Raw genomic sequence first — 25768 nt, forward strand, 5'->3', positions numbered from 1 at the left:
GATGACAGGCAACTCATGGCAAAAATAGGCAAAGCGTGCAGTTTACGTTAAATGGCGGAGGAAAGACTGCTCTCTCGCATTCAGAAGTCCACTCAAAAGGGACTCCAGTTTTCCAGAGTCTGTTCAGTAGTGCAAGTACTGTTGAGGCATGTGGAATGAAAGAATATATTACCAAATACTGATTGAATATCTTTCTTATTTCTTCGACCGGGTGGTTTCTGTACGATATTTAGAGGCAATTTCGTCGGTCTCACTCTGTTGTATCACATAATATGTTCTAAATATTCTAACTATGGCTGAAAAAATCAGTATTTTAAGTGTCTGCAACAGAAGTTTCTTTGTTCTAGAGTATGACAACTACTGAAAGTTACGTAAATGGTCTATTTTATTAGCTCTAGTAGCTATGACGTCGTCCAAATAATTTGAGAAGGGGAAATGTGCTGCAGAAATTTTTCGAAGTAGTGGAAAGCGAGGGCGTGCGTTAGTTGAAACCGTGAAGGTGACATCTATAGGGGGAAACATAGGAAACTAGTCTGCCTGTGTTAAACTGTGCAACAAAATTGAGGAGTCACTTCTTTGAAACCCCCTCATTTTCCCACATTACAACGCTGAAGTTCTAAATCTGGCTCAAAGGTGCCTACAACCACCCTCTGTAATATTGTCAAAACGACGCACTCTCCAACGTCTCCCTCGGGCTCGGCTATACTTGAAACAACAACCTGTTGACATGATCAAATTAAAGCCATACACTAGAAGTTCATGTAAGGTGTAAGTTAGTTTAACGATGTCACATCAATACCACACTTTACAACTCTGTCCACTACCAACGTGGACGTGACACACCCTGGGAAGGTCATCACACCTCCCGTTACTCACATCACATCCCGTCTCTTGGCACTTCGGTGACAGAGGTCTGAAACGCGACGCCTAGCTTCGAAATCAGGCGGTTTTCCTACGGGTGGCCGGGGAAAACACCGCTGCTCAGAACCGAGACGAAAAGGCCCCAGGAGAGGTCACAAGGTGGGTAAATGAAACCACCTCTTCCCTCGGGACATTTATTTCCACACATTTCACAGTCCAAAACAACAGACTGAGCTGCTATGTGAAACAGGACGACGTTCTTTACAACATTTGACACTGATGACACCCCCTGGACGCTTCAGTGCTTCTCTAAGGACATTGTAGTTTTGCATCCCCCACTCAACGTTTGGAGTGTAGTGTGCCTGCAACTTTGGTCTGGTACACAGAGTGGAAATACTAGAGACCCTTCAAAACCATTTGATCAGATTTTTAACACTACCCGAAGTAGACAATGATGATTATACTTTGACATCTCTCATTTTCTGCAGGGATGCACAAATAACTTAGTTAAATGAAGATGATAGTGAAAATAAGTGGCCAGACCTGGATTAGCCTTATTTATAAAATGGATTATAACTGTTATTATTATTATTATTCCTTTAATGATTCATTCATGAATAGCACAACGATGGTAGTAGCATAGTGATTGTAGAAGTCTTCTTCGACAACAGTTCCTTTAAACTCATCCAACAAAGTTTTGTGAGAACTATGTCATCTCTATGGAAAGTATCTCCAGCGTTTATGTTACACTATAAGCTAAACCAACCTCTCACGATCACAGTATCTCACCCTCGAATGTGTTCGGTGTCTGTTGTCATGCCTGCTTGATGAAGAGTACAAATGCTCAAACAACACTAGATAGTTGATCATATTCTCGTGTGTTATTTCCTTTACAGATGCGTTGCATTTTCCTAGTCTCTTCCTACAAATTTGTATCTCCCATTGGCCTTCGCTAGTATTGGTTTTACTTGATCATCACATGTCATGACGTTCGTCAGTTTTCCCAAAGTGCTCATACTAGTTAATGTGCTCAATATGTTCACCACTTACTTGTAACTGAATAATATCGGTAACGTGTCTTTGAATATATAAGGAGTAACTGGTATAAGTGCCGATATTTTTATAAGTGGTGTGGTAACAAGTACGCACATTAGTGTTGTTGGTTGTTTTTTCTCTACATCGAAACGTGTTCCCACAAACACGTCACAAATTTTACGACCAGATGTTTTCTGCACGATCGTAACTGCACCACTAAGTGCATTATGCTTCTCGGTATAAACTAACCGTTTCGCGACCACGCATCCGTACCTCATCACATGACCTGCTGCCCAGGGTAAAGTAAGCATCAATGGCTTGCTCTACCAAACAACCTAGAAACAGATGACTTATAATAGCTCTAATTAAAGGTCTGCATGCAAATACTGATGTAATATTCAGTACACCGTGCTGAGTCACCAATAAAAATATCTGCGCTTTAGCTGCTACACCATATATATTTATACGTCCTGGCAAACAAACGCTACAGATAATTATCCAGTGAATTTTATGTAACGTAAAATGTAGGTAAACATACACTAGAATTTCTAGAAAGTAGAACGAACAAAGTAAACTCATCAAATACACTGGGTTATAATAAACTAAGTACCTATGAAATCAGTTGTCCACTTCACCTCCTTTCTTTGAGAGGAAACATTTTAGATACCTCTGGAGATTTCTTAGTCACTTCAAGCCCTTTCTTAGAGCCGCCCGGCACACAAATTTCAAAGACAGGCTCATATTCGCAGACATGACCAATGTTATACCTAACAGTTATCAGCTTATCAGACGTTTTTTTCTTTTTCGAATGTAACTTGTGTGATTCTGAATACGTACAAGAAGAATGCAGTATGCAGTGAACATACTGCCTATCAGCAAAACAGCTTTGGAATTAACACCTCCTACTTCAGCCTATAGGATAATACTTCTTGAAGTCTCGTCAAATTAATAATCTCATTGCCTGTTTTTTGGTTGCTTAGTGGCTTGATATCTCTATGTTTCATATTTGTTTGCGCTTCAGTGCTGAAAATATTTCATTTATGCACTGAATACATCAGTTATTTACACAGAAACTGTAACCTTTCAATTTCATATTATTTAATTTTGCAAGCTCTTATTTTCAATGCAAAAGGAAAGTAGACGCTGTAACTACACAGAATATTTATTTCTCGTACGCCTCATGAAAAATAGCTCTTCAGGGATGAATTGTATTTTTCCGCTTTCTAACAAAATATGTCATATTTGCCTTATGTGGATTCTTCTTGGAAGAAAATATTACACATATTTCAAGGAAAATTGTCAAATTAGAACATTATTATTCTAAACGTTTTTCAGCTTTTGCGCCACAAGTCGTCTTCCTGATACTGTTTCGATAAATTTTGGAATGCAATTTCAGATTTCTGAATATACGCATTTAATTTTCTGTGGAAATTACTAATCAACTAGGATCCGGATTCCTTAGTGGTGTAGTTAATATTTCTGTACCATCAGCAACATTTATTAGCGTGCATATTTCTTCTATTGCTCATATTTAGTTACTACGGGGTGACGTACACCGTCCGTTCAAATTTAGATTTAAGATCTATAACTTCATAGCACTGAGCAAACATTTAACTGTAAGAGTGTGCTATAGAACTTCAGTTACTAACTTTCACAAAAAAGTTGTTCTCTTAAGAGACTTATTGTATACGTTGGGCACTCTAATTTTTCTCCTTTCAAAAGCTATGTTGTACTTAGAGTTCATGTTCAGTACAGGAAGATGAAAAGGTTAAGTCAGTGCTGTTGGCCTTGGAAATTAAGTAGACTCTCAGAACAGATGGTAACGGTAAGAGGTATACCTGTTTCGTGAGTGCCGTACAACTTCGGCCTAGATAGAAAACGTGCACTTGAAATGGCAGTACTAGCATTTGCAAACCTTGCAGGCTTCCTGAGCCTGGAGGACGAGGTGCTGCCGGGTAACCTGGGCCTCAAGGACCAGACGGCGGCGCTACGGTGGCTGCGAGACAACGTGGCAGCCTTCGGCGGCGACCCCGCTGCCATCACGCTCTTCGGCCACAGCGCGGGCTCCGCTTCGGTTGCTCTGCACGTGCTGTCGCCACTGTCCGCCGGTACGTCACACCTCACTGGCGGTACTTAACACGAGTATTAAATAAACATCGTCACTGAGTCATAAATTTTATGCAAATAATACGTCTCCGGCTAGATCGTACCACGCTTCCAATAGGGGGAAAGGTCACCAAGAGACAAGCGAGTTTCTGTCATTCATTTCAGTTTTAGATGACAATGAGAATCCGTCACAGTTATTAATACTATGCTTTCGGTCTTTCTGTCAACATTTAAAATAATTGCAACAGTCAGGGGCTCTCTTGCCTTGTCATTGCAATGGGCTACCTCAGAGTTATGCACGTATAGTTCACGACTACTCGCTTGTTGCTACAGAGCTTCTCACGACAGTTACTTCAAGATGCAGGCGAGACTCATTAAGGTCTTCTGGCAGCAAAGTCAATCCTTCAAAACTTTCTCTCTCAGCTGTTCAACATAGCAGCCTAGACACGTTAAGTGGGTGTCATGTTCACGGTAGCAGCGGCTTTATAACCTCGTAACATCTATAGCTTTGCCCTGGGTAGGCTTTATTCATGCGCCTTTGGAACATTCCATCGCAGATATACGCACTTCGAATGATGTCTCCACCAGATTAGGTGTTATTCATGTACATGGAGTCTGTTCAGTTCTTTGGAATGTTCCATCACAGCCGTTCTGTGCTGACGCCAGTAATCGCTATTAAATCAGCCCCGAATTACTTACACACCTGCAACGTTTTCCTTCATTCAAAACGTTCCATCAGAGCTTTTTGCACTAATGCCGTGACAACTTAATAGCTCCGCCGTGGCTTGACTACAGCAGTTCCACGTTGCAGCCGTGATTCGTTAACAGCTCTTCTCTGCCTAAGTGTTATTCACTGTCCTAAGTGTTATTCACTATCCTGCAGCGTCTTCATTCCCATTGGGGCGTTTCATCACAGCTGTTTTCCACATCAGCCGTGACTCGTTAATAGATTCACCTCGGCTGGTTCTTATTTATGCTTCTGCAGCGTCTTTATTCCTTCTGATCGGTTCACCACAGGCTTCCAAAGTTGGGGCTGAGAGCCATCAATAGCTTGCACCCTTGTGTGGTGTAATTCACGCACCTACGGCGTTTTCACTCGTTTGGAATGTTCCTTCGCAGCCGTTCTGTGAAGGAGCCGTAACTCAGTGATAGCTGCAACCCAGAAAGGTATAACTCTTGACAGAAATGCATACTTTCCTTCACTAGCAGTCATCAGAAGTGAAATGCTGAGTGCAGAGACGTACTACTGCGCAGTCTGTTGCACCGTTGCACCGTGCACGACTTAACACGTATAAAGCTATAAGGCTGGTGTATGTCCTGACTGCAGTCCTGTGCTCGTGTATTAGACAGATATTACATAGTGTTTGAAAGCGATGTGGAGAAATTTTGCATTTAGTTTTGCTTGTAGTTCCATGTAGGTTTCAACAATAAATACGTAACAGAAATATTGCTATTTGTAGGGATACGTTTCTGTAAGAGGTAAGACTAATAAAACCGCACTCTGCAACATTTATGATCATAAATTATGTTTCAAAGTGACTGTGAGCTGACTGACAAAATATCTAGTGCGAAGCAATTCAAAAATTGATTTACCAATTCACAAACAAAGTGTTATGCTAATGAGAATTACTTTGCTCGTTTGAGAGAACTTCACTACTTATATGGAACTTAAAATATGATTCATCCCCAACTCAAATAATCGCCCTTCGTATCATACATGCAGTTCAAATATATCTTCGCCTCAGCATGTTGCCTTGCTAAACTTTGTTTCTATCTGTTAGTGACCACCTTTCAGTTGTGATGAATGCCGCGATGACAACTCTTAAACGGTATTAACCATTTTGTTGTGCACGTACGAAGAGGAGAATACATATAGTGGCAGAAAAGGTTTTTAGGTTCATCGGTTGCTTTATGATAATCACAGTAATTGTAAGAAATAAAGTACAGTGTGTTTCACTTATGGTGCAGTCTGGTGCCGGGATGTGCAATCATTAGTTCCATCTGCAGCTCCTGCAAGATGATTTGGCAGGTCTTCCATCAACATAAACTGTGGCTATCTTTACTTACAGCAGATGGTCGAAATTACGTCCCTCTGCGGGAGGAGTATCCGAGTACCTTCTCAAATAAGTGTCAGAAACAAGTCGAATTTCGCCTGACGGAATTATTGACGGTACAAGCAGACTTATAACTCTTAAAGAGTATTGCGTTCGTTATCTTGTATATTGTCTTTTAATATCCACTAAACAAAAAAAAATTCATTTCCTTAAATCTGGGGAAGGAAGAGAAGAGTCAAGAGACATCACCAGTCCCCATAGCCGGAGCCGGCTACCAGTAGGACCTGCTCTCGCCATGACCATACCACTGCCCCACGCCAGCTCCATCCAGAAATGTTGGATTCGCAAGGTCTCTCTGACATCGCCCTGAGCTGGCTATTGTTCGAATTGGCTACGTCTCACATGCCCATTGTGTACCTAGGACCGTGCGCTCAATGGTCCCTGCGCTGCGCCTGCATGACATCGGCACAAGTCTACAGTTATAAACTGCTGAAAAACAGATAACGGTTTCAAATGTCTTTAATCTGCCCACCCACCTCCGTCAGAAAATCTGACACCCCTTCAATACCATACTTAATGGAAACCGTGCACAACAAGAAGGGACAAAAATTTATGCCACATCGCACAGTAATCGAGGATCATTTACGTACACTCAATACTTCGCCTGGTCCGGAGCATCATGCGTTGGTTCCACCCTACTCAAGGGATTACTGGTTCCCGCCCAACGTCAGAAACAGGATTTGTGTAGGACGTAAAACATCTTGCATCTAACAGGGATATGACAATTAGGTCTGGGAGATAAGAGATTCTTAAATTGCAGTGTATTGTAAGAGAGTTAGTTTCAGTTTCATTACATTATATGTAATGGTGATTGGCTTGGAAAGACCGTAAAATGGCAAGACAGTCGTTTTTGGCCCAGGTCGGCTGGTGCAGGAGAATGGATTGTATTCTACTAGTACTACGAAGAGTGCGGATTCAGAGGAGTTTACACAAGATTCTCTACCCTGCAAGACGTCAGGCCTCCGTAGATAGGTTAGTGCCAGAGTCTCGGTAGTGTGCGTGGTGACCAGGCAGTGGCTGCTACCTCAGCGTAACACTCGGTGGCGTGCTTTGTTAGCGACAGTCGGAGTACGAAGGGCGATGGTGCTATCTTAGTAGAAGGCCGTGTCCGACTTTGCCCACGTAAGATAGTCGCATCTGTGACCAGCAGGCTAATGCAGCAGTAGCCATGAATAGCAGCCCAGCACGCGGATGCCCCGTGTCGCAGGTGTTTTGGAGACGCCCTGAGTGGGGGACGAAGACAATTTGGAGAAAGTACTCCCTTGATAGCACCGGCTGAAGACCTGGAACCATCAGTTCCAGCGGCAGCTTCTAGGTCAGCTGCTACCTAATTATGCTGCTGCTGTGAGTAGATGAAGGTGTTTGGCTCCTCGCAGGACTGTTGGTTGGATTGAAGACGTCTAAAGTCCAGGAACTTGTTATAAGAATGCAAGTGCTGCTAGCGCCTAACCAACGAGTATTTACAGTCCCTTTGCTCAGCTATGCCGTGACAGGGCCCCGTCTTCGGTCATTTACGTGACGATGACAGCGCACCGTTGTGCCACAGCATGCGGAAACAGGCCACTGCTGTGGCCGGCTGCAGCTTCGCACTGTGCTTTGGCAGAAGTATTGTTGTGCTGTGCTTGGCAACTCGCTTGCTCACTTTTCAACGTTTTGCGAAGTCTAGACGGAAGTTTTTGGCACAAGACGTACAACGATAAGTGCCACTGGGGTCGGCGTGTACGACAACAGAAACCACTATATATTTCACCGGTGCTACAGCAGCGTTCGCTTAGAAGACGGATGAATGATGCCTTCCTCCCAGGGGTACAGAGACTGCGCTGTAGCTGCAAAATCTTACTCTCAATCTCTCTTATTCTTTTAGTTTGACACCACATGCTTTAGCTGTTCTCTCATAGAAAGCGGTAACGCAGGAGTTTGTTCCTCAATTAAACTTGTTTCCTGACGCGCTCTTGAAAAATTGATACCAGAACGATGGCGATTGCGATCTACGTAGAGGAGTAGTTGTGTTTCTCCACTGATTCTGTGTGGAACGTTTTCGTGACAGTTCTTTGTCGTAAGAAACATTTCAAGAGCTTGAAGAGTATGGTGCATCTTCCGCCTAAAAATATGTCTATATGCCAAGAATTTACAGGATCTATTTTAATTTATAAACTGCCCGAGAAAAATTATTATATTGAAAAGACGATGTCGATTTTTATCCGATGATGGCATAAGTCAGCTGGGGCATATATAGTAGATATACTGGTAATGGTTTCAACGTCATCCACCAAAAGAAAGAGTAGTGGAACAGCTACCAGACCGACAGCGGCATCTGTGTTTGCCTTTCAACAGGAAATGTTGACAACCAGAATGTTCATTATGGTACAAACGTGTGAAGCAAGCAGGCAACCAAGCTACGGAGATGCATTTTTGCTTCCTACGGTCAAGTGATCGAGTTTGGAAGGGGTGGCGGGACGATCCTTTCGGAGATTTGCTGCAAAAGTTGGACGTGCTGCGTCAGTTGGGCAACGGTGCTGCTATTAGTGGTGACTCGAAGTTTCTCACAGCCGTACGCGAGTTTCTGGACATCTACGCGGAACAGATGCAATCCAGGATCCTCTTATCGTGAGAGCAGCAGTGGCAGATAGTACAGCTTGTGAGCCCAGACACATCAGCATGAACCCTCGCGAACCGATTATTAGCACTGGAACTACGGGCACACACACTTCAAACCAGTTTTCCTCTTACACCACAGGATGGACGTCCACGGCCCTACAGGTGCCGCCCCGAGGTTGGCGCCCCGTGGCCACCAGCGATGAAAGAAGACTCTGCTGGCACGAAATTGATGGTGGTTTGTGCGTGCCATGTAATCTTGTCATGTAGACTCGATAAGCGCTGTCTCGTGGAGTCCATTTGTCCAACACACACTGGCCCCACAGCAGACACAATGGTCTGGAGTCCAATAAGCTACAACTCTCGTTCTTCTTTGGTGTTTCTGGAGTGGACTTTAACCAGAAGCAGAATATTGTTGGACCTGATCTTTTGCCTTTCCTGCAACAGGAAGGTGATGTGTTCTCCCAATAGGATGATGCTTACTCTCACACTGCCCGTGAAACTCAACGTGCTCTGTAAGACATGCAGCAACTTTCCTGGCCAGCACGATCTCCGAACTTGTCTTCAATCAAGCAAGAGTGGGATGGCTTGGGAGAAGAAGCAAATTCTGCGACTCGTCAACCAACAACTCTTACATAACTACCTGAGCGGGTTGAGCAGGCGTGACGTGATGTATTCGCTGTCTGTACGATCGACTGGATCCCTGAGTCAGCGTCTGCATTGCCGTCAGCGGAGGCTAGACCGCCTGCCAATATAGGTGTTGCAACATTGGCCCTTAACTGGTTCTGCAGAATCACTTGAACTGTTGATCAATAAATGCAACTATTTCATGTATTCCATATGCATCGTTGAATCAATAAACCTTGAGTGAATTGTACACTATAAACGGGTGCATTAATTCTTTTTCTGGCTACGTATATACACTATTATGTTTCAGACGTTAATTTAATTAAAAGGGCCTGCATTCTCTGATCAAAGTTTATTATATTTATTTTTATCCACGATGGTTAAGCACCATGAGGTGATAATTATTAATTTATTCTGAAAATATTGCTTCGGAAAATTTGTTAATGGAGATATTGGGGGTGAGGGGAAATAAATTTGGTGATGTGAGGTGAACAAATTTTCTAGTTGGACCACCTTAATCGTAAATTTCTAGAAGCTTGTCAACATTAATTAAAATCCAAAATGTTTGCTGTTCCTAGACACACAGGCACTGGTGCACGCAGTGCGTCCCGTCCCCTGCTTCGGATTGAGGCACCGCCTTTCTCTCGCGTTGCAGGGCTGTTCTCACGCGCCATCGCGCAAAGCGGCCCGCCCGTGGGGTCGGTGACCTTGACGACCGGCGCCCGCGACAAGGCATTCCGCCTCGCCAGGCTCCTCGGTTACCAGGGAAACGACTCCCAGCAGTTCCTCGATCTGCTCCGTGCTGCCGACGCGAAAGACTTGGTCGACGTGGATGATCGCATTCTTACAGAACAGGTAACACTTCCCGTATTTGGCAGGCGGAGACTTTGTTCTTCGATATGCGTAATTATTTTATACTGTGGAGACACAGTGCTGAAACAGGTAGGCTTCTCTACGCTATGTCATTCCATCATAACAGCGTCCCTACTACACACTCTTGTACACATGACATAACAGATTGCTCCCAAGAAGAGATCTGAGTGTTACTGTTGGAAGGCAACTGAATGTATTGTACCATGCAATCATATTCCCTACCTAGTTATTCCCTCTATGGTCTAGTGTTTAGCTTCGTTGGCTACCAGCACAGAACAGCGTTCGATGATTGCAGGCTACCTCCCATACTCTTAGGGAGAAATGAGGTCTACTTAGCCCCTTCAGACGAAAATTATTTCTCTGGGCCCTGTCTTTAAATTTTGAAAATGTATAAATTTTGGCTTTCTCTCTCGAGTAAATGGGCTTCGCTAGGGTAATGAAAAATTTATGAAAATTTATTTAAACAATATAGAATGTTGTTCGAAAGCAACTAAGTCCTTCCAATCCTTAAAGTACTACTTCATTTTCACGCGAAGTAATGTCTACGTGTCTGTACATTTTTCGTAAGTCATCTGGCAGAGCTTCCGTGAAATATCACTCCAACGAAAGGCACAGCTAATTCTACATAACTAATAGATGACCATGACGACACCGTTCTTTAAAATACATTAGAACTCTTAGTGCTTGTGCAGTAGATCAGAGCAACATTGTAAGTTAAATGTTAAGTAAAGAAGCAGGGACATAGATATGCAGGCCGCCGAAACAGTGTCAAGTCGGAACATAGTTCAAATGGATGTGAGCACTATGGGACTTAACATCTGAGGTCATCAGTCCCCTAGAACTTAGAACTACTTAAACCTAACTAACCTAAGGACATCACACACATCCATACCCGGGGCAGGATTCGAACCTGCGACCCTAGCAGCAGCGCGGTTCTGGACTGAAGCGCCTAGAACCGCTCGGTCACCTCGGCCGGCTAAGTCGGAAGATTAGTACCAAGTTGCAAGCTAAGCGATACGAGTTTTACTTATACATTTAATTAGTTATTAATTGACCTCTATCCCCCAGGTACTGCAGCGACTCAAGATCCCCCATCATTATTACCATGTGCACGATATGGTAAGTGTAATGGTGAAGACAGAGGAAACATAACAATCTTTGAAGGAGGGCTCAGTCCAAGCCAGCCGGGGTGGCCGAGCGGTTCTAGGCGCTTTAGTCTCGAACCGCGCGGCCGCAGGTTCGAATCCTGCCTCGGGCATGGATGTGTGTGATGTCCTTAGGTTAGTTAGGTTTAAGTAGTTCTAAGTTCTAGGGGACTGATGACCTCAGAAGTTAAGTCCCATAGTGCTCAGAGCCATTTGAACCATTTTTGACACAGTTCAAAACATCCTGCAAAAATTGAAAGCAGCTTCCAGTTGCCAATGTACGAGTATTTTGTGGTTACGGCACCTACAGATGGGTAAAATTGTTGTCGTGTTGAACAATAGCTATAACATGCACATTGTGTTAACTACAAGATACCTTTTCCTCCGTCCGATCTTACAGTTTTTACAGCAACAATTACGTGACAACCTGCATTTTAGCGCGGGTTTAAAACTTCGGTGAAGCCAGACGTTTTCACTTCCATATCTCCGAGTTAGCGGCAAATCTCACTTTTTCCCAGTAACTGTTCCACCTAACTAACAACTGAATAGTTTATGATTTACAGAAGTGTTTTACAGGTGCTATTCCAGCTATCTTTCAGTTTCTCCCAGTACGGTGTACCCGAACTCAAGATGATCTAAAATGAGTTACTGTCCTTAACTGGTCGTCAACAATTTCTTTGTCTAACTAGTTAACAGATACAGATTTTTTGAATTTCTAAAAACATAACCACATATACAAATTACTGTTTAGTGTTATTCTAAATTATAAAAATAATGTAAAATACTCTGCAGATTATTAAAATTACATATCCATTAAGGCGGCGTGCAGTGAAATAATAATGAACTGTACTACATTCTTGGATATGCAATTCATTAGCATTTCAGTGCAATCTCGGATACAAGGTAAGGGTAATCGCATCGGCGTTCTACACGTAAGGAAACACCACTCAGCAGATTTCAGATTCAGAAATGGCATTTTAATATTGGTTTTTTCATGAGAAAGTTGTATGATGCCTTAGGTAAGATGGAGAAAAGTCTATTAGCGCTGCTCAGAATTCGACCTACTGAGACTATGGTTTATGGTTCCGCGGTACTGCTGTATGTGTTGCTCGGATTCCCACAAATATATTGCGAATATGGAATCAGTTATTTCAGGAAGAAGCCATGTAGGATACCAAAGGTCCCACGAGGTTTGGACCCTCTAGGACACACATAACGTTATCTTGGCAGTGCAGTATCGAACAGAACGACAGACTGTCAGCACAGCAACCGTTGTGGCGGCTTCCCTTGACGCGGCTGAAGAGATAGACATGCGGACATGGTACACCCAACTACAACTAGACGCACAGGAGTTGAACCACGTCGTCTTTCCAGACCATTCCAAGGCTCTGCGTATCCTTGTGTGGAAGCTCCGAAGGCCAGATTGCAATCGTCATCGTAATGCACGCCCAGCACCACCATGAGATCATGGAGGTACCATTGGGTTCACTATATGATCACTAATGGTTCACACAGCCGGTATTTTGGACAGCACGCTTTACGTTTCTGACATATTACGGCCGCTGAACTTCGGAGTGCTCATATGTTACTATTCAACGAAGTAACGCAAGACTCCATGGTTTCCTTGCTGTCCTGACCTACCTTCACACAGTATGTTCGACTTTTTCCCTGGCCAGAAAACTGTCCAGATCCCTCACTCACTGAAAACATCTGGTCTGGGTTTCCGAGAGTCTGGCATGCCACTACTCACCAGCCACTACCACTGAAAAATCCTAGTATGTACACGGTGGGGCAAATAAATATGATCCGGAGAACAGAATTCCAAATTCCAGGATACAAAGAAACACAACAGGGGAAAGAAAATACGGTACTAACCTGATTATAGGAGATATTAACAGTGGCCGCCATGTATCTCTTGGCACTTTTCGACCCTGGTCAGCAAGTTTCTTAAGGCGGATAGAAGCTGCACAGCTAGAATTGATGCAGTCTCATCGAAAATGTTCTGCTGCAACTCTATAAGACTACGAGGGTTTTTGCGGTACACCTTAGACTTGAGGGCTCCCCACAGAAAGTAATTGCACACTGACAGATCGGGTGATTTGGGTGCCAATTAGGTCCGCGACAAGACTGACTGCTAAGAACTCTTATCAAACATGAAGATTGTGCAACTGTGCTCCAAGGTTCGGCCCGCCGTATGGGCAGTTGCTTCACCCTGTTGGAAGTAATTTAAGTATTTTCCTCCTCCGACAATGCTGCCACAAATTCACATCCAATCGTATCCCTCGTCCAGACCACTTTTATTTCCCCCATCCTGTAGCTGAAAGGACTGACGTACGAGTATCTGTCATCCAAGCTCAGTTCAACTCGAACCATACTTGTATGAAATAAATTTCGCACTCTGTATACCCTCAAATCACCTACAAATTTAATCACGTATTCTGCCTACTATACTGTATATCTACAATAACTAAAATTTGATCACTTTCCATCCTTCCTAGTGCTGCTGTTTCAGTCACAGCAGTATATTCTGCACACCTTTATGTCCTGCAGTTTCAACTAGGAGCAACAAAGCTCACCTTAAACTATAGCTTCATTAGGTACTTTCAATTAGGAACAAAGAATTTTTCCGATCTGTGTTGGGGAGACAATTATGTGATGACCGTATAACAAAGAATCAAAATTTCTGTCATACCAAACTTTTTCAGTTTTATATTCCAGTGTTAAAGAAGAAGTTCACGTTTTGCCATTTGCACTCCTAACCATCTAGGCACTGAACATTATTTGCAAAAGTGGTACACCGGTGCTTAGCCAAGTCAGTCATTTAGTTACCCTTCTTTCGGTTTACTAGCAGTAGAATAATTATCTGTGTTTTACTTGTGCTGAACAATATATTTACGAAATGACCAAAATATACGTGTATTTAGATTCTGTGAAGCGTTACACAAGTGATAATTGCGTCGAAGCGTTGCTGAAAATTTCTGAAGAATTATTAAATATATGTAAGCCGTATGATGAATTTTTTGGGGAGAGAACAACTCCTGAATATGGGTCAGTAGATTAACTCACATTCATGACGGCAGAGTTTCGAACCATCAACATGTAAACAGAATACGCTTATACGAAATATTCAAACAGATATAGGACTGTACTGAAGACTTCCGAGCGAGTAGGAGCCAGTACGTTGTTTATAATGGTGAGGCTTTTGCAAAGGCACAGTGGTAGGGCCGCTGTAGCACTAAGAGGTTGTCCGCTGACGACGCGCTGATGATCAGGGAGATTAAGTCGGTAAAAACGTGCTACAAAATGCTGACAGACAAGCAAATGAACACCGCGAGGTACAAAGAATAGTAGCTGACTCCACACATGCATATCTATAAAGTGTTGTTGTTGTGGTCTACAGACCAAAGTCTGCTTTGATACAACTCTGCACCTAAGTCTACTTAGTGCACGCCTCTTCACGTCCAAGCCTTGATTTCCCTCTACAAATTTTACTCTCCACACTTCCCTCCATTACCAAACTGTAGACTCCTTAAGGCCTCGAGATCTGTCCTACCAACCAGTTCCTTCGTTTCGTCTGGTTGTGCCATAAATTAGACTTTCCCAGTTTCATTCAGTACCTTCTTACTAATTATCCGTTCTACCCATCTAATCCTCAGCATTCTTCGGTACAACTAGTTTTCAAATTCATCTTATGTGACCTGCTCATCATCCACGTTTCATTTCAGATCACTCCCGATCAGAAGAAGACTTCATAGCACCTACATTTATATTTGATGTTAAAATATTTTTCTTTTTCAGAAACGCTTTAGTTGCTATCGCCAGTCTGCATTTTATGGTCTTCTCTATTTCGACACACATCAGTGAGTTATGGTGCCCAAATAGTCGATCTCACCCATAATTGTAGAGTTTCAGATCCTAATCTAATCTCCGTTGCGTCATCTGATGTGCTTTTTACTACATTCCATTGTCTTTGTTTCACTTTCATTGATGTTAATCTTTTTTCAAGCCTGTATCCATTCCGTTCATCTCCTCTTTTGCCCGTCCCCGGTAGCTGAGTGGCGCCGGCACGGTAGCTGAGCGTGTTCAGTGAGAGACCATATCTCCCATCTCTTTTTCATTTACTTCCTTTTACCATCGCATAATATTCCCTTTCCATCTCTTTATGTTTAGCTGCTTCCCTTTATTCCAACGGTCTCTTTAACTATCCTATAGGTATAATCAGTCATTCCTGATACGCCCTTGAAACTCTCATCTCTGCCTCTGTCAATTTATCCAGGTTCTATCTATTTAATTTTCTACGTCTTCTTCGTTTCTAATCTGATGCTCATGACAAATAAATTACGGACAAATTCCAGGTATGTCCCTGTAAATGTTTTGCAGTTTATGATCTGTTTTCGAAATCTGTGTCTTATTGTTATACAACCTATCCGAAAACTTCGGGTGTGTCCAGGTCTCTTCCAGTTATACAACCATGTACTACGGTTCTTAACGCAAGTGCTGGCAGTGATTCCCTTATGCTTTACGTATTGCTCTACAAGATGCTTCCCGTTCCATTCCTCTACTCTAGCCACTGCTCTCCCCCTACTTTTGCTTCTCTTCCTTTTCCTACTATCGAATTCCTCTTCCCCTTTACAATTAAATTTTCTTCTCTCTTAACTATCTGAATGTCTTGTTTTATCTCGTCACATATTATTTGAGTCTCTTCATCGTATGCGGACGTTGGAGACGTATAGCTTGTAACACTGTGGCGGAAGTTGGCTTCGTGTCTATTTAGGCTACAATTATGGGAAAAAATAACGGCTTTCAGCTTCTCCTTGCTGTCTGCAGTACGAACACATCAAGGCCATATTAGCTAATGTGTGTAGAATAAGTAACACAACAAATAGGACAATTTGTATAAATACTGTATATCGAAATTAATTCCTGAGTGGGAATTGCTTGATTTGAACTATATTAGGTACAAATCTACTACACAAGAGTGACATACGAAAATTTGTGGGCGAACAGGACTTGAATTTGGATTTCGCGCGAATCGCGAGTGGTCGCCTTAATCACTTCGGGTACTCGTGCATGCTTCCCGGACCCACCGAAAATTCCACATCTCGCATTATCCGGAAATGTTGCAGTGTCGCAGAAACGCTCAGCAAAGTGCAGTGGGGGGTGTTATAAGAAGGACGCTGAGCATCGCTAACAGTCATACTCGTCAAACTGTGAGAGACCACGTTCGAAAACGTGCCAAAAACGTAACATTTTTCCAAGACACATCTCACATAAGGGAAGTGATGCTAAAAATTCGGGATAATACAGAGGGGTACTCAGTCTTTCATCCTGTGAACCATCCGCGGGTGGAACAAGAGGGATGTGTGGGGATGAAACTACGTTACTTACCCTCCACAATACACCATACGGTCGTCGACAGAGTACTGAAGTAGATGAAGATGTAGTGGCAAGGGAGGGCCGTTTCAACCAGGTGCCCTTCATCACTGGAAAGATAATTTCTTGGAGCACTAATTATTTGCTGCAAGGGGAATGGTTCAAAACGCCACGCTGTGAATGGAATAGGTACCATGTGCTTGGTATAAAAATCTACGTCAGCGGCATCTGACTTCTCGAATGAATAGCCCATTTACCATCGTTATGCGTCATAACGCTTAGTACCCTACATAACCGCGTCCATGAGCCAATTTCATGCTAATAAATAATTGAATGTCAAGGAAGTTGTATTTGTTCTTCTGATGGACCATGCCGCACGCTACACGAATCATAATTCTGAATCCAATATCTTGTATGAAGACACGTTTGCCCATGATGCTGTACGATTAAGTTCTTGTTATAAGCTCCGCTACAGACTGTGTCCCCCCCATGAACCATGGACCTTGCCGTTGGTGGGGAGGCTTGCGTGCCTCAGCGATACAGATAGCCGTACCGTAGGTGCAACCACAACGGAGGGGTGTCTGTTGAGAGGCCAGACAAACGTGTGGTTCCTGAAGAGGGGCAGCAGCCTTTTCAGTAGTTGCAAGGGCAACAGTCTGGATGATTGACTGATCTGGCATTGTAACAATAACCAAAACGGCCTTGCTGTGCTGGTACTGCGAACGGCTGAAAGCAAGGGGAAACTACGGCCGTAATTTTTCCCGAGGGCATGCAGCTTTACTGTATGATTAAATGATGATGGCGTCCTCTTGGGTAAAATATTCCGGAGGTAAAATAGTCCCCCATTCGGATCTCCGGGCGGGGACTACTCAAGAGGATGTCGTTATCAGGAGAAAGAAAACTGGCGTTCGACGGATCGGAGCGTGGAATGTCAGATCACCTAATCGGGCAGGTAGGTTAGAAAATTTAAAAAGGGAAATGGATAGGTTAAAGTTAGATATAGTGGGAATTAGTGAAGTTCGGTGGCAGGAGGAACAAGACTTCTGGTCAGGTGACTACAGGGTTATAAACACAAAATCAAATAGGGGTAATGCAGGAGTAGGTTTAATAATGAATAGGAAAATAGGAATGTGGGTAAGCTACTACAAACAGCATAGTGAACGCATTATTGTTGCCAAGATAGATACGAAGCCCACACCTACTACAGTAGTACAAGTTTATATGCCAACTAGCTCTGCAGATGACGAAGAAATTGAAGAAATGTATGATGAAATAAAAGAAATTATCCAGATAGTGAACGGTGACGAAAATTTAATAGTCATGGGTGACTGGAATTCGGTAGTAGGAAAAGGGAGAGAAGGAAACGTAGTAGGTGAATATGGATTGGGGCTAAGAAATGAAAGAGGAAGCCGCATGGTAGAATTTTGCACAGAGCACAACTTAATCATAGCTAACACTTGGTTTAAGAATCATGAAAGAAGGTTGTATACATGGAAGAACCCTGGAGATACTAAAAGGTATCAGATAGATTATATAATGGTAAGACAGAGATTTAGCAACCAGGTTTTAAATTGTAAGACATTTCCAGGGGCAGATGTGGCCTCTGACCACAATCTATTGGTTATGACCTGTAGATTAAAATTGAAGAAACTGCAAAAAGGTGGGAACTTACGGAGATGGGACCTGGATAAACTGAAAGAACCAGAGGTTGTACAGAGATTCAGGGAGAGCGTAAGGGAAGAATTGGCAGGAATGGGGGAAAGATATACAGTAGAAGAAGAATGGGTAGCTTTGAGGGATGAAGCAGTGAAGGCAGCAGAGGATCAAGTAGGTAAAAAGACGAGGGCTAGTAGAAATCCTTGGGTAACAGAAGAAATATTGAATTTGATTGATAAAAGGAGAAAATATAAAAATGCAGTAAATGAAGCAGGCAAAAAGGAATACAAACGTCTCAAAAATGAGATTGACAGGAAGTGCAAAATAGCTAAGCAGGGATGGCTAGAGGACAAATGTAAGGATGTAGAGGCTTATCTCACTAGGGGTAAGATAGATACTGCCTACAGGAAAATTAGAGAGACGTTTGGAGATAAGAGAACCACTTGTATGAACATCAAGAGCTCAGATGGAAACCCAGTTCTAAGCAAAGAAGGGAAAGCAGAAAGGTGGAAGGAGTATATAGAGTGCCTATAGAGGGGCGATGTACTTGAGGACAATATTATGGAAATGGAAGAGGATGTAGATGAAGATGAAATGGGAGATAGGATACTGCGTGAAGACTTTGATAGAGCACTGAAAGACCTGAGTCGAAACAAGGCCCCAAGAGTAGACAACATTCCATTGGAACTACTGACGGCCTTGAGAGAGACAGTCCTGACAATACTCTACCATTTGGTGAGCAAGATATATGACACAGGCGAAAGACCCTCAGACTTCAAGAAGAATATAATAATTCCGATCCCAAAGAAAGCGGGTGTTGACAGATGTGAAAATTACCGAACAATCAGTTTAATAAGCCACAGCTGCAAAATACTAACACGAATTCTTTACAGACGAATGGAAAAACTAGTAGAAGCCGATCTCGGGGAAGATCAGTTTGGATTCCGTAGAAATACTGGAACACGTGAGGCAATACTGACCTTACGACTTATCTTAGAAGAAAGATTAAGGAAAGGCAAACCTACGATTCTAGCATTTGTAGACTTAGAGAAAGCTTTTGACAATGTTGACTGGAATACTCTCTTTCAAATTCTAAAGGTGGCAGGGATAAAATACAGGGAGCGAAAGGCTATTTACAATTTGTACAGAAACCAGATGGCAGTTATAAGAGTCGAGGGACATGAATGGGAAGCAGTTGTTGGGAAGGGAGTAAGACAGGGTTGTAGCCTCTCCCCGATGTTGTTCAATCTGTATATTGAACAAGCAATAAAGGAAACTAAAGAAAAGTTCGGAGTAGGTATTAAAATCCATGGAGAAGAAATAAAAACTTTGAGGTTCGCCGATGACATTGTAATTCTGTCAGAGACAGCAAAGGACTTGGAAGAGCAGTTGAATGGAATGGATAGCGTCTTGAAAGGAGGATATAAGATGAACATCAACACAAGCAAAACGAGGATAATGGAATGTAGTCGAATTAAGTCGGGTGATGCTGAGGGAATCAGATTAGTAAATGAGACACTTAAAGTAGTAAAGGAGTTTTGCTATTTGGGGAGCAAAATAACTGATGATGGTCGAAGTAGAGAGGATATAAAATGTAGACTGGCTATGGCAAAGAAAGCATTTCTGAAGAAGAAAAATTTGTTAACATCGAGTATAAATTTAAGTGTCAGGAAGTCATTTCTGAAAGTATTTGTATGGAGTGTAGCCATGTATGGAAGTGAAACATGGACGATAAATAGTTTGGACAAGAAGAGAATAGAAGCTTTCGAAATGTAGTGCTACAGAAGAATGCTGAAGATTAGATGGGTAGATCACATAACTAATGAGGAAGTATTGAATAGGATTGGGGAGAAGTCTGTGGCACAACTTGACCAGAAGAAGGGATCGGTTGGTAGGACATGTTCTGAGGCATCAAGGGATCACCAATTTAGTATTGGAGGGCAGCGTGGAGGGTAAAAATCGTAGAGGGAGACCAAGAGATGAATACACTAAGCAGATTCAGAAGGATGTAGGCTGCAGTAGGTACTGGGAGATGAAGAAGCTTGCACAGGATAGAGTAGCATGGAGAGCTGCATCAAACCAGTCTCAGGACTGAAGACCACAACAACAACAACAGACTGTGTGCGGGAAAACAAATGAAACAAATTGTAATTACAGTGAAACAAAATTTTGCCTTTTTTCCTTTCGACGGGCTGGAAACTTGATAAGAGGAATGGTGACATTCGCGGAATGTCCTCCAGCACATATTAACGATCAGCCCACTTCAGATGATACGGATAAAAACTAGTTGTGCAACGTTGGGTTTGAGCCTACATTTGACAGTGACATCAGCGGTATCAGATACCACATCGAAGAGGGATACTGAAGATACGAAATAGGAGTGGTGGATGGGGGGTAGGGGGGGGGGGGGACGGGTGCTACAACAGTAAATGAAGCGACAACGTAGGCTATCAAATTCAGGTGTAATGGTGTGGTGAGCCCCAGCCAACAGGGATCGTAACCTCTGGTATATGTTGAGAGAATAGTGAAAAGTTCACCATCTGGCTGGACCGGAAGATGACACCATCAGATCACGAATTACACCTCGTGTTCTCTGTTTTATGCGGTCCAGCCGATCATCAGGTCTCTTCCTTGCCCTCTTGGGCTTGCGTCTAAATTGATGGGACAGTATCCGGCTTCGGTGTGCGCCACTTTAAATGCCGCTTCATTGGGGGCAACAACGGGTGGTAGTAGCGTGGAACATACCAGCCAGACTGTCATCTGGCACATATATGACCGCCTCTATGCACGATTGCAGGTCTGTTGCTAGATGGGGCTACACAAGACACTGTAAATATTGTAGCACATCCACTTCCGTGTGTACGCCCATCGGATTGTGGTCGTATACATGATACAAGCAGCATAATATATGAATAAAGGTTAATGTTACGCGGACTCTTTCCGTCATGTTGTTAATTTTCATTATCAAATAGTGCAGTATAAATCTCGTCGATTTATTAGCAGTGAATCTCAATGTAGAGAAGTATAATGTGCTGCGAACACATAGAAAGAAAGATCCCTTATCATTTAGCTACAATTAGCAGGTCAGCAACTGGAAGCAGTTAATTCCATAAATTATCTGGGAGTACGCATTAGGAGTGATTTAAAATGGAATGATCATATAAAGTTGATCGTTGGTAAAGCAGATGCCAGACTGACGTTCATTGGAAGAATCCTAAGGAAATGCAATCCGAAAACAAAGGAAGTGGGTTACAGTACGCTTGTTCGCCCGCTGCTCGAATGCTGCTCAGCAGTGTGGGACCCGTACCAGATACGGTTGATAGAAGAGATAGAGAAGATCCAACGGAGAGCAGCGCGCTTCGTTACAGTATCATTTAGTAATCGCGAAAGCGTTACGGAGATGATAGATAAACTCCAGAGGAAGACTCTCCAGGAGAGACGCTCAGTAGCTCGGTACGGGCTTTTGTTGAAGTTTCGAGAACATATCTTCACCGAAGAGTCAAGCAGTATATTGCTCCCTCCCACGTATATCTCGCGAAGAGACCATGAGGATAAAATCAGAGAGATTAGAGCCCACGCAGAAGCATACCGACAATCCTTCTTTCCATGAACAATACGAGACTGGAATAGAAGGGAGAACCGATAGAGGTACTCAAGGTACCCTCCGCCACACACCGTCGGGTGGCTTGCGGAGTATGGGTGTAGATGTAGATGTAGATGATGGCGGGGTGCAGGGCGTTAAACCCTAATCTATTCTCTTTTTAGTAGTGTGTGACGTGTAGATGTGTTGCAGCCCACCACTCTCTAGGAGACAATCTCTTCGCGTTTCAGGAGAAGATGCGCTACATCCAGTTCGCGTTCGTGCCCATCGTGGAGCCGGCGCTGGCGGGTGCCTTCCTGCCGGAACCCCCGCAGACGCTGGCCAGGGAGGGCCGCTTCAACCAGGTGCCCTTCATCACCGGCGTCACCACGGCCGACGGCAACATGCTGCTGCCCAGTACGTCACAGCTGCGCCTTTCTTCCTCTCCTCCTACGCATTCATAGCGTTTCACAACGTTTATCCAGGTTGCATATGGTTCATATGGCTCTGAGCACTATGGGACTTAACATCTGAGGTTATCAGTCCCCTAGGCTTAGAACTACTTAAACCAAACTAACCTAAGGACATCTCACACATCCATGCCTGGGGCAGGATTCGAACTTGCGACTGTAGCAATCGGGCGGTTCCGGACTGAAGCGCGTAGTATTATTAGTATTATTGTTTTTCTAACGAATTCACCTTCTGATGGCGTGGAAGTAGAAGTGTAAGTGACAAGCTCTCGACATTACAGTAAAAGACGGCAGTTTTAAGGTAACAGCGCACCTGCTCTTCGACTTAAGAGGTGAACACGACAAGCGTCGTAATCCCATTTCCCAGAAACGTTGCTTAGTGGACCAGGAGTCAAAATAAACTAACACGTGTTTCGGCCTATCTGCAGATACTCGACCGTTTCTGACAAAAAGAGGATCAAATGTCTTTGCAGGTAAACTGCTCACCAGACTAGTGGTGCTGTGACTAGCTTTGGTTTGTACAATTTTGCGCTCCGTGTTCGAAACTCGATCAGTACATTTCTTTTTGTTTGCTTTTATCTACCGCTGTCCGTAGGAGATAACTACGTGAATGTTTCTCAGTGTATAATTAAATAAAATTGTCCTTGTTCGTCTACTAATTGTACGTCTATTTCCTGTTTGGTTTATCTAACAGTCAGCAGGTGATCGTCGAAGTGATCACTGTAGCAGATATTTACTAATACCAGTATTTCTGGTCCCTGTAATGATCAAGACGAAGGTAGATTCTTCCTACGCGTCGGTCAGGGACCTGTAGATGGCGTAGTAAAACGCTGGACCTGGTTGCCAAATAAAATAAGGTTGGAAATTTGTCGGCTGAAAGGTGTTTAGTTTGACAAGTGTAGTTCTGTGAATGAGATAAATAAAGTCAACTGAATGGAAATAGTCCTCAGTGAAATTCATGTGGTGTATCTTCATTCATAATCAACTGGAAGCACCAGTTTTCGGTAAAGTTATTCGTTACCTGAGGTTTGCCGCGGAATAGTTGCCATAGAGTGAAACCTTAAGAAATGTCAACGACTTTTCTTTCTCAAGTGAGTTTCCTATGAAGAAATGCTTCTGTGGCAAACCAGCCTTCCCTCGATGCTCGTGGTGTTCAGAATTTCTATGTTACTATGTTTCGGTCGGTATCATCCAAGGGATTTCTCCAAATCTTCCTGAAGAATAAAATAAAATATGAGAATTAATATAAAAATTGGTATATGAATAAAATCTAATAGTAAAGAATTTAAAAAGCCTTTCACCCCTGAAAATACCATACAAAATAAATTATATACTTAAAGCATGATAGTGTGGAACACAGCTGTAGCTTTCAATTAACAAACGCCCTTGTAACGGTTAACTTCAAAAGATACATTCGTGTAGTAAACTTCTATGGACACTAGTAGATAAATGAAAAATAAACGAAATGAAATAAGTAGAAACAACAATCAGGTTTCGAAGAAGGGGTGCAAAATTGAAAAATCCGTGACGCTAGCCACTCCGCCACCATTTTGGCTGAAATTATCGCGTGCTAAAAGGCATCTAAAGTACATAAAAACTTTGACCGTCGTTTTCTCACAAACGGTCGAGTATCTACGGATAAGCCGAGACACGTGGTCTCTCATTTTGAATCCTCTTCCTCTGAGCAAATTTCTTGGGATATCGCTTTATGGTACTTGCCATGTTATCCTAGTTAGTGCTCTTTTATACTGTTGTACGAAAGCTTCCCCAGAGAACAGGCTCCACGCTCGAAGTGCCATTCTGCAAGGTCTAGTCTACAACACATTCACCTGCGGCTGTCATGATCTATTCACGAAACTCCAAACCTCGCCTTCCGCAAATTACTTTTGCTATGAGAAAATTTTGTAGCCAAAAAGCTCCAAATTCCGTCACTGTTCAAACTACTGGTACTTAAAATCTCACAACTCTGCCTTTCCCAAAATAGTTTTCTGAGAAAGTTCATTGTCGTTACATAACTCTGATATTGTTTGTTCCTTTTGTTAACCAATCCTCTTCTCATATTCTGTCATCCAATGTTGTCCCCTATATTATCTTCTGAAAGATATTAACTGAGATGAATTCTTATGTAAACGCATAGGCTTCCGCAGCCGAAGTTAAGAGTCCTATGTCCAAAGAATACTTGTGTTAAGATTGCCTTTTTCGTCCAGGGTCTCTTGGTTTAACCCACTGCCTTAATATACCGCTTCGTTTCTGGAGTAAGCGGTCTGCAACGCATCAGACACATAGGAAATTCGGAACATAAAATTGGTTAACTTAAAAGAGAAGAACGATCAAAATGTTATTGAAACACAAGTAGAAACGGTGCTAACAACATAAAAGAAAATATGTTACTGAAAAAATGGTTTTGCAATTTCTTGTGATCGGAATTCAGCAAATGAGGCATGCATGTTGGACAGAGCTATTTCGTAGTTAGCGTTCTAATGCAATGTATTATGTTTTCTTTGTGATTTGCCAATAGTGTCAGCTATTTGTAACACCTCTGACCGCTGATCCTCCAATGTCACTCACTGCACTCTATTGTTCCTTCATTTGTGACTGCCGTTCTGGAACAACCTTCACATCAGTAATCATCGTGTACGCGTATGTTTGCATTCAGTCGTCGTCTTTCAACTGTGTGCAACGGACAGATTCCTTGGAAATCTTTGTCAGGCCTCAGTCAGTTTCCGTTGGCTATAAACCGCCCAATATGAACCCCAAACGTATTGGATAAACTCAAGAGCAGCACTGATTTCCGATGTCGTCACGTTTTAGATATATATACTTAAAAATTGCGGTTAAGTTACACTGCCGCAAACTCGTCCGAAGAGTAAACTGTATAGTTTGGAAATCGAATACGTAAGTTAAATATCATCAGTGAAACGAAATGACCGCTTAGCAATGTTGGCGGGGAGGGTTCACCTGGGGAAGTTCGGCCGCCGGCTTGCAAGACTTATTCCAGTTGACGCCACATTGGGTGACTTGCGTGTCGGTGATGATGAGATGATGAATAGGCCAACACAATATCCAGTCCAGCCCGGCAGGGAATTGAACCCGGGTCCGAAGCATGTTAGGCAAACATGTTACCAATCAGCTGCGCAGGCAGACAATACCACCAATAAATTAACTGAATGGAATATCCAGTTAAGGATATTAATGAATATTAATGATATATAGCTAAACACCCTGACTGTTCCGTCTATGAACACGAATCACACAAATATAAGTTCATCATAAACCCGACGTGGAATTCATTACAGCCGACCTGAGCTAAGACTGACTTCTTACAGTGGTAAC

General features: G+C 42.9%; 1 protein-coding gene across 1 annotated transcript in view; it reads left to right on the forward strand.

Annotated features, from left to right (window-relative positions):
* Window positions 1–25768, forward strand: part of LOC124547900 (esterase B1-like) — a 97010-nt gene that overhangs the window by 36760 nt on the left and 34482 nt on the right. The window contains exons 5-8 of the mRNA XM_047125143.1: window positions 3819–4004; window positions 9994–10193; window positions 11280–11330; window positions 22217–22382. Coding sequence (XP_046981099.1) covers window positions 3819–4004; window positions 9994–10193; window positions 11280–11330; window positions 22217–22382 — 603 coding nt within the window. The remainder of the gene's footprint in view (window positions 1–3818; window positions 4005–9993; window positions 10194–11279; window positions 11331–22216; window positions 22383–25768) is intronic.

This window comes from Schistocerca americana, chromosome 1 (assembly GCF_021461395.2).
Source record: "Schistocerca americana isolate TAMUIC-IGC-003095 chromosome 1, iqSchAmer2.1, whole genome shotgun sequence".
NCBI classification, from domain to species: domain Eukaryota; kingdom Metazoa; phylum Arthropoda; class Insecta; order Orthoptera; family Acrididae; genus Schistocerca; species Schistocerca americana.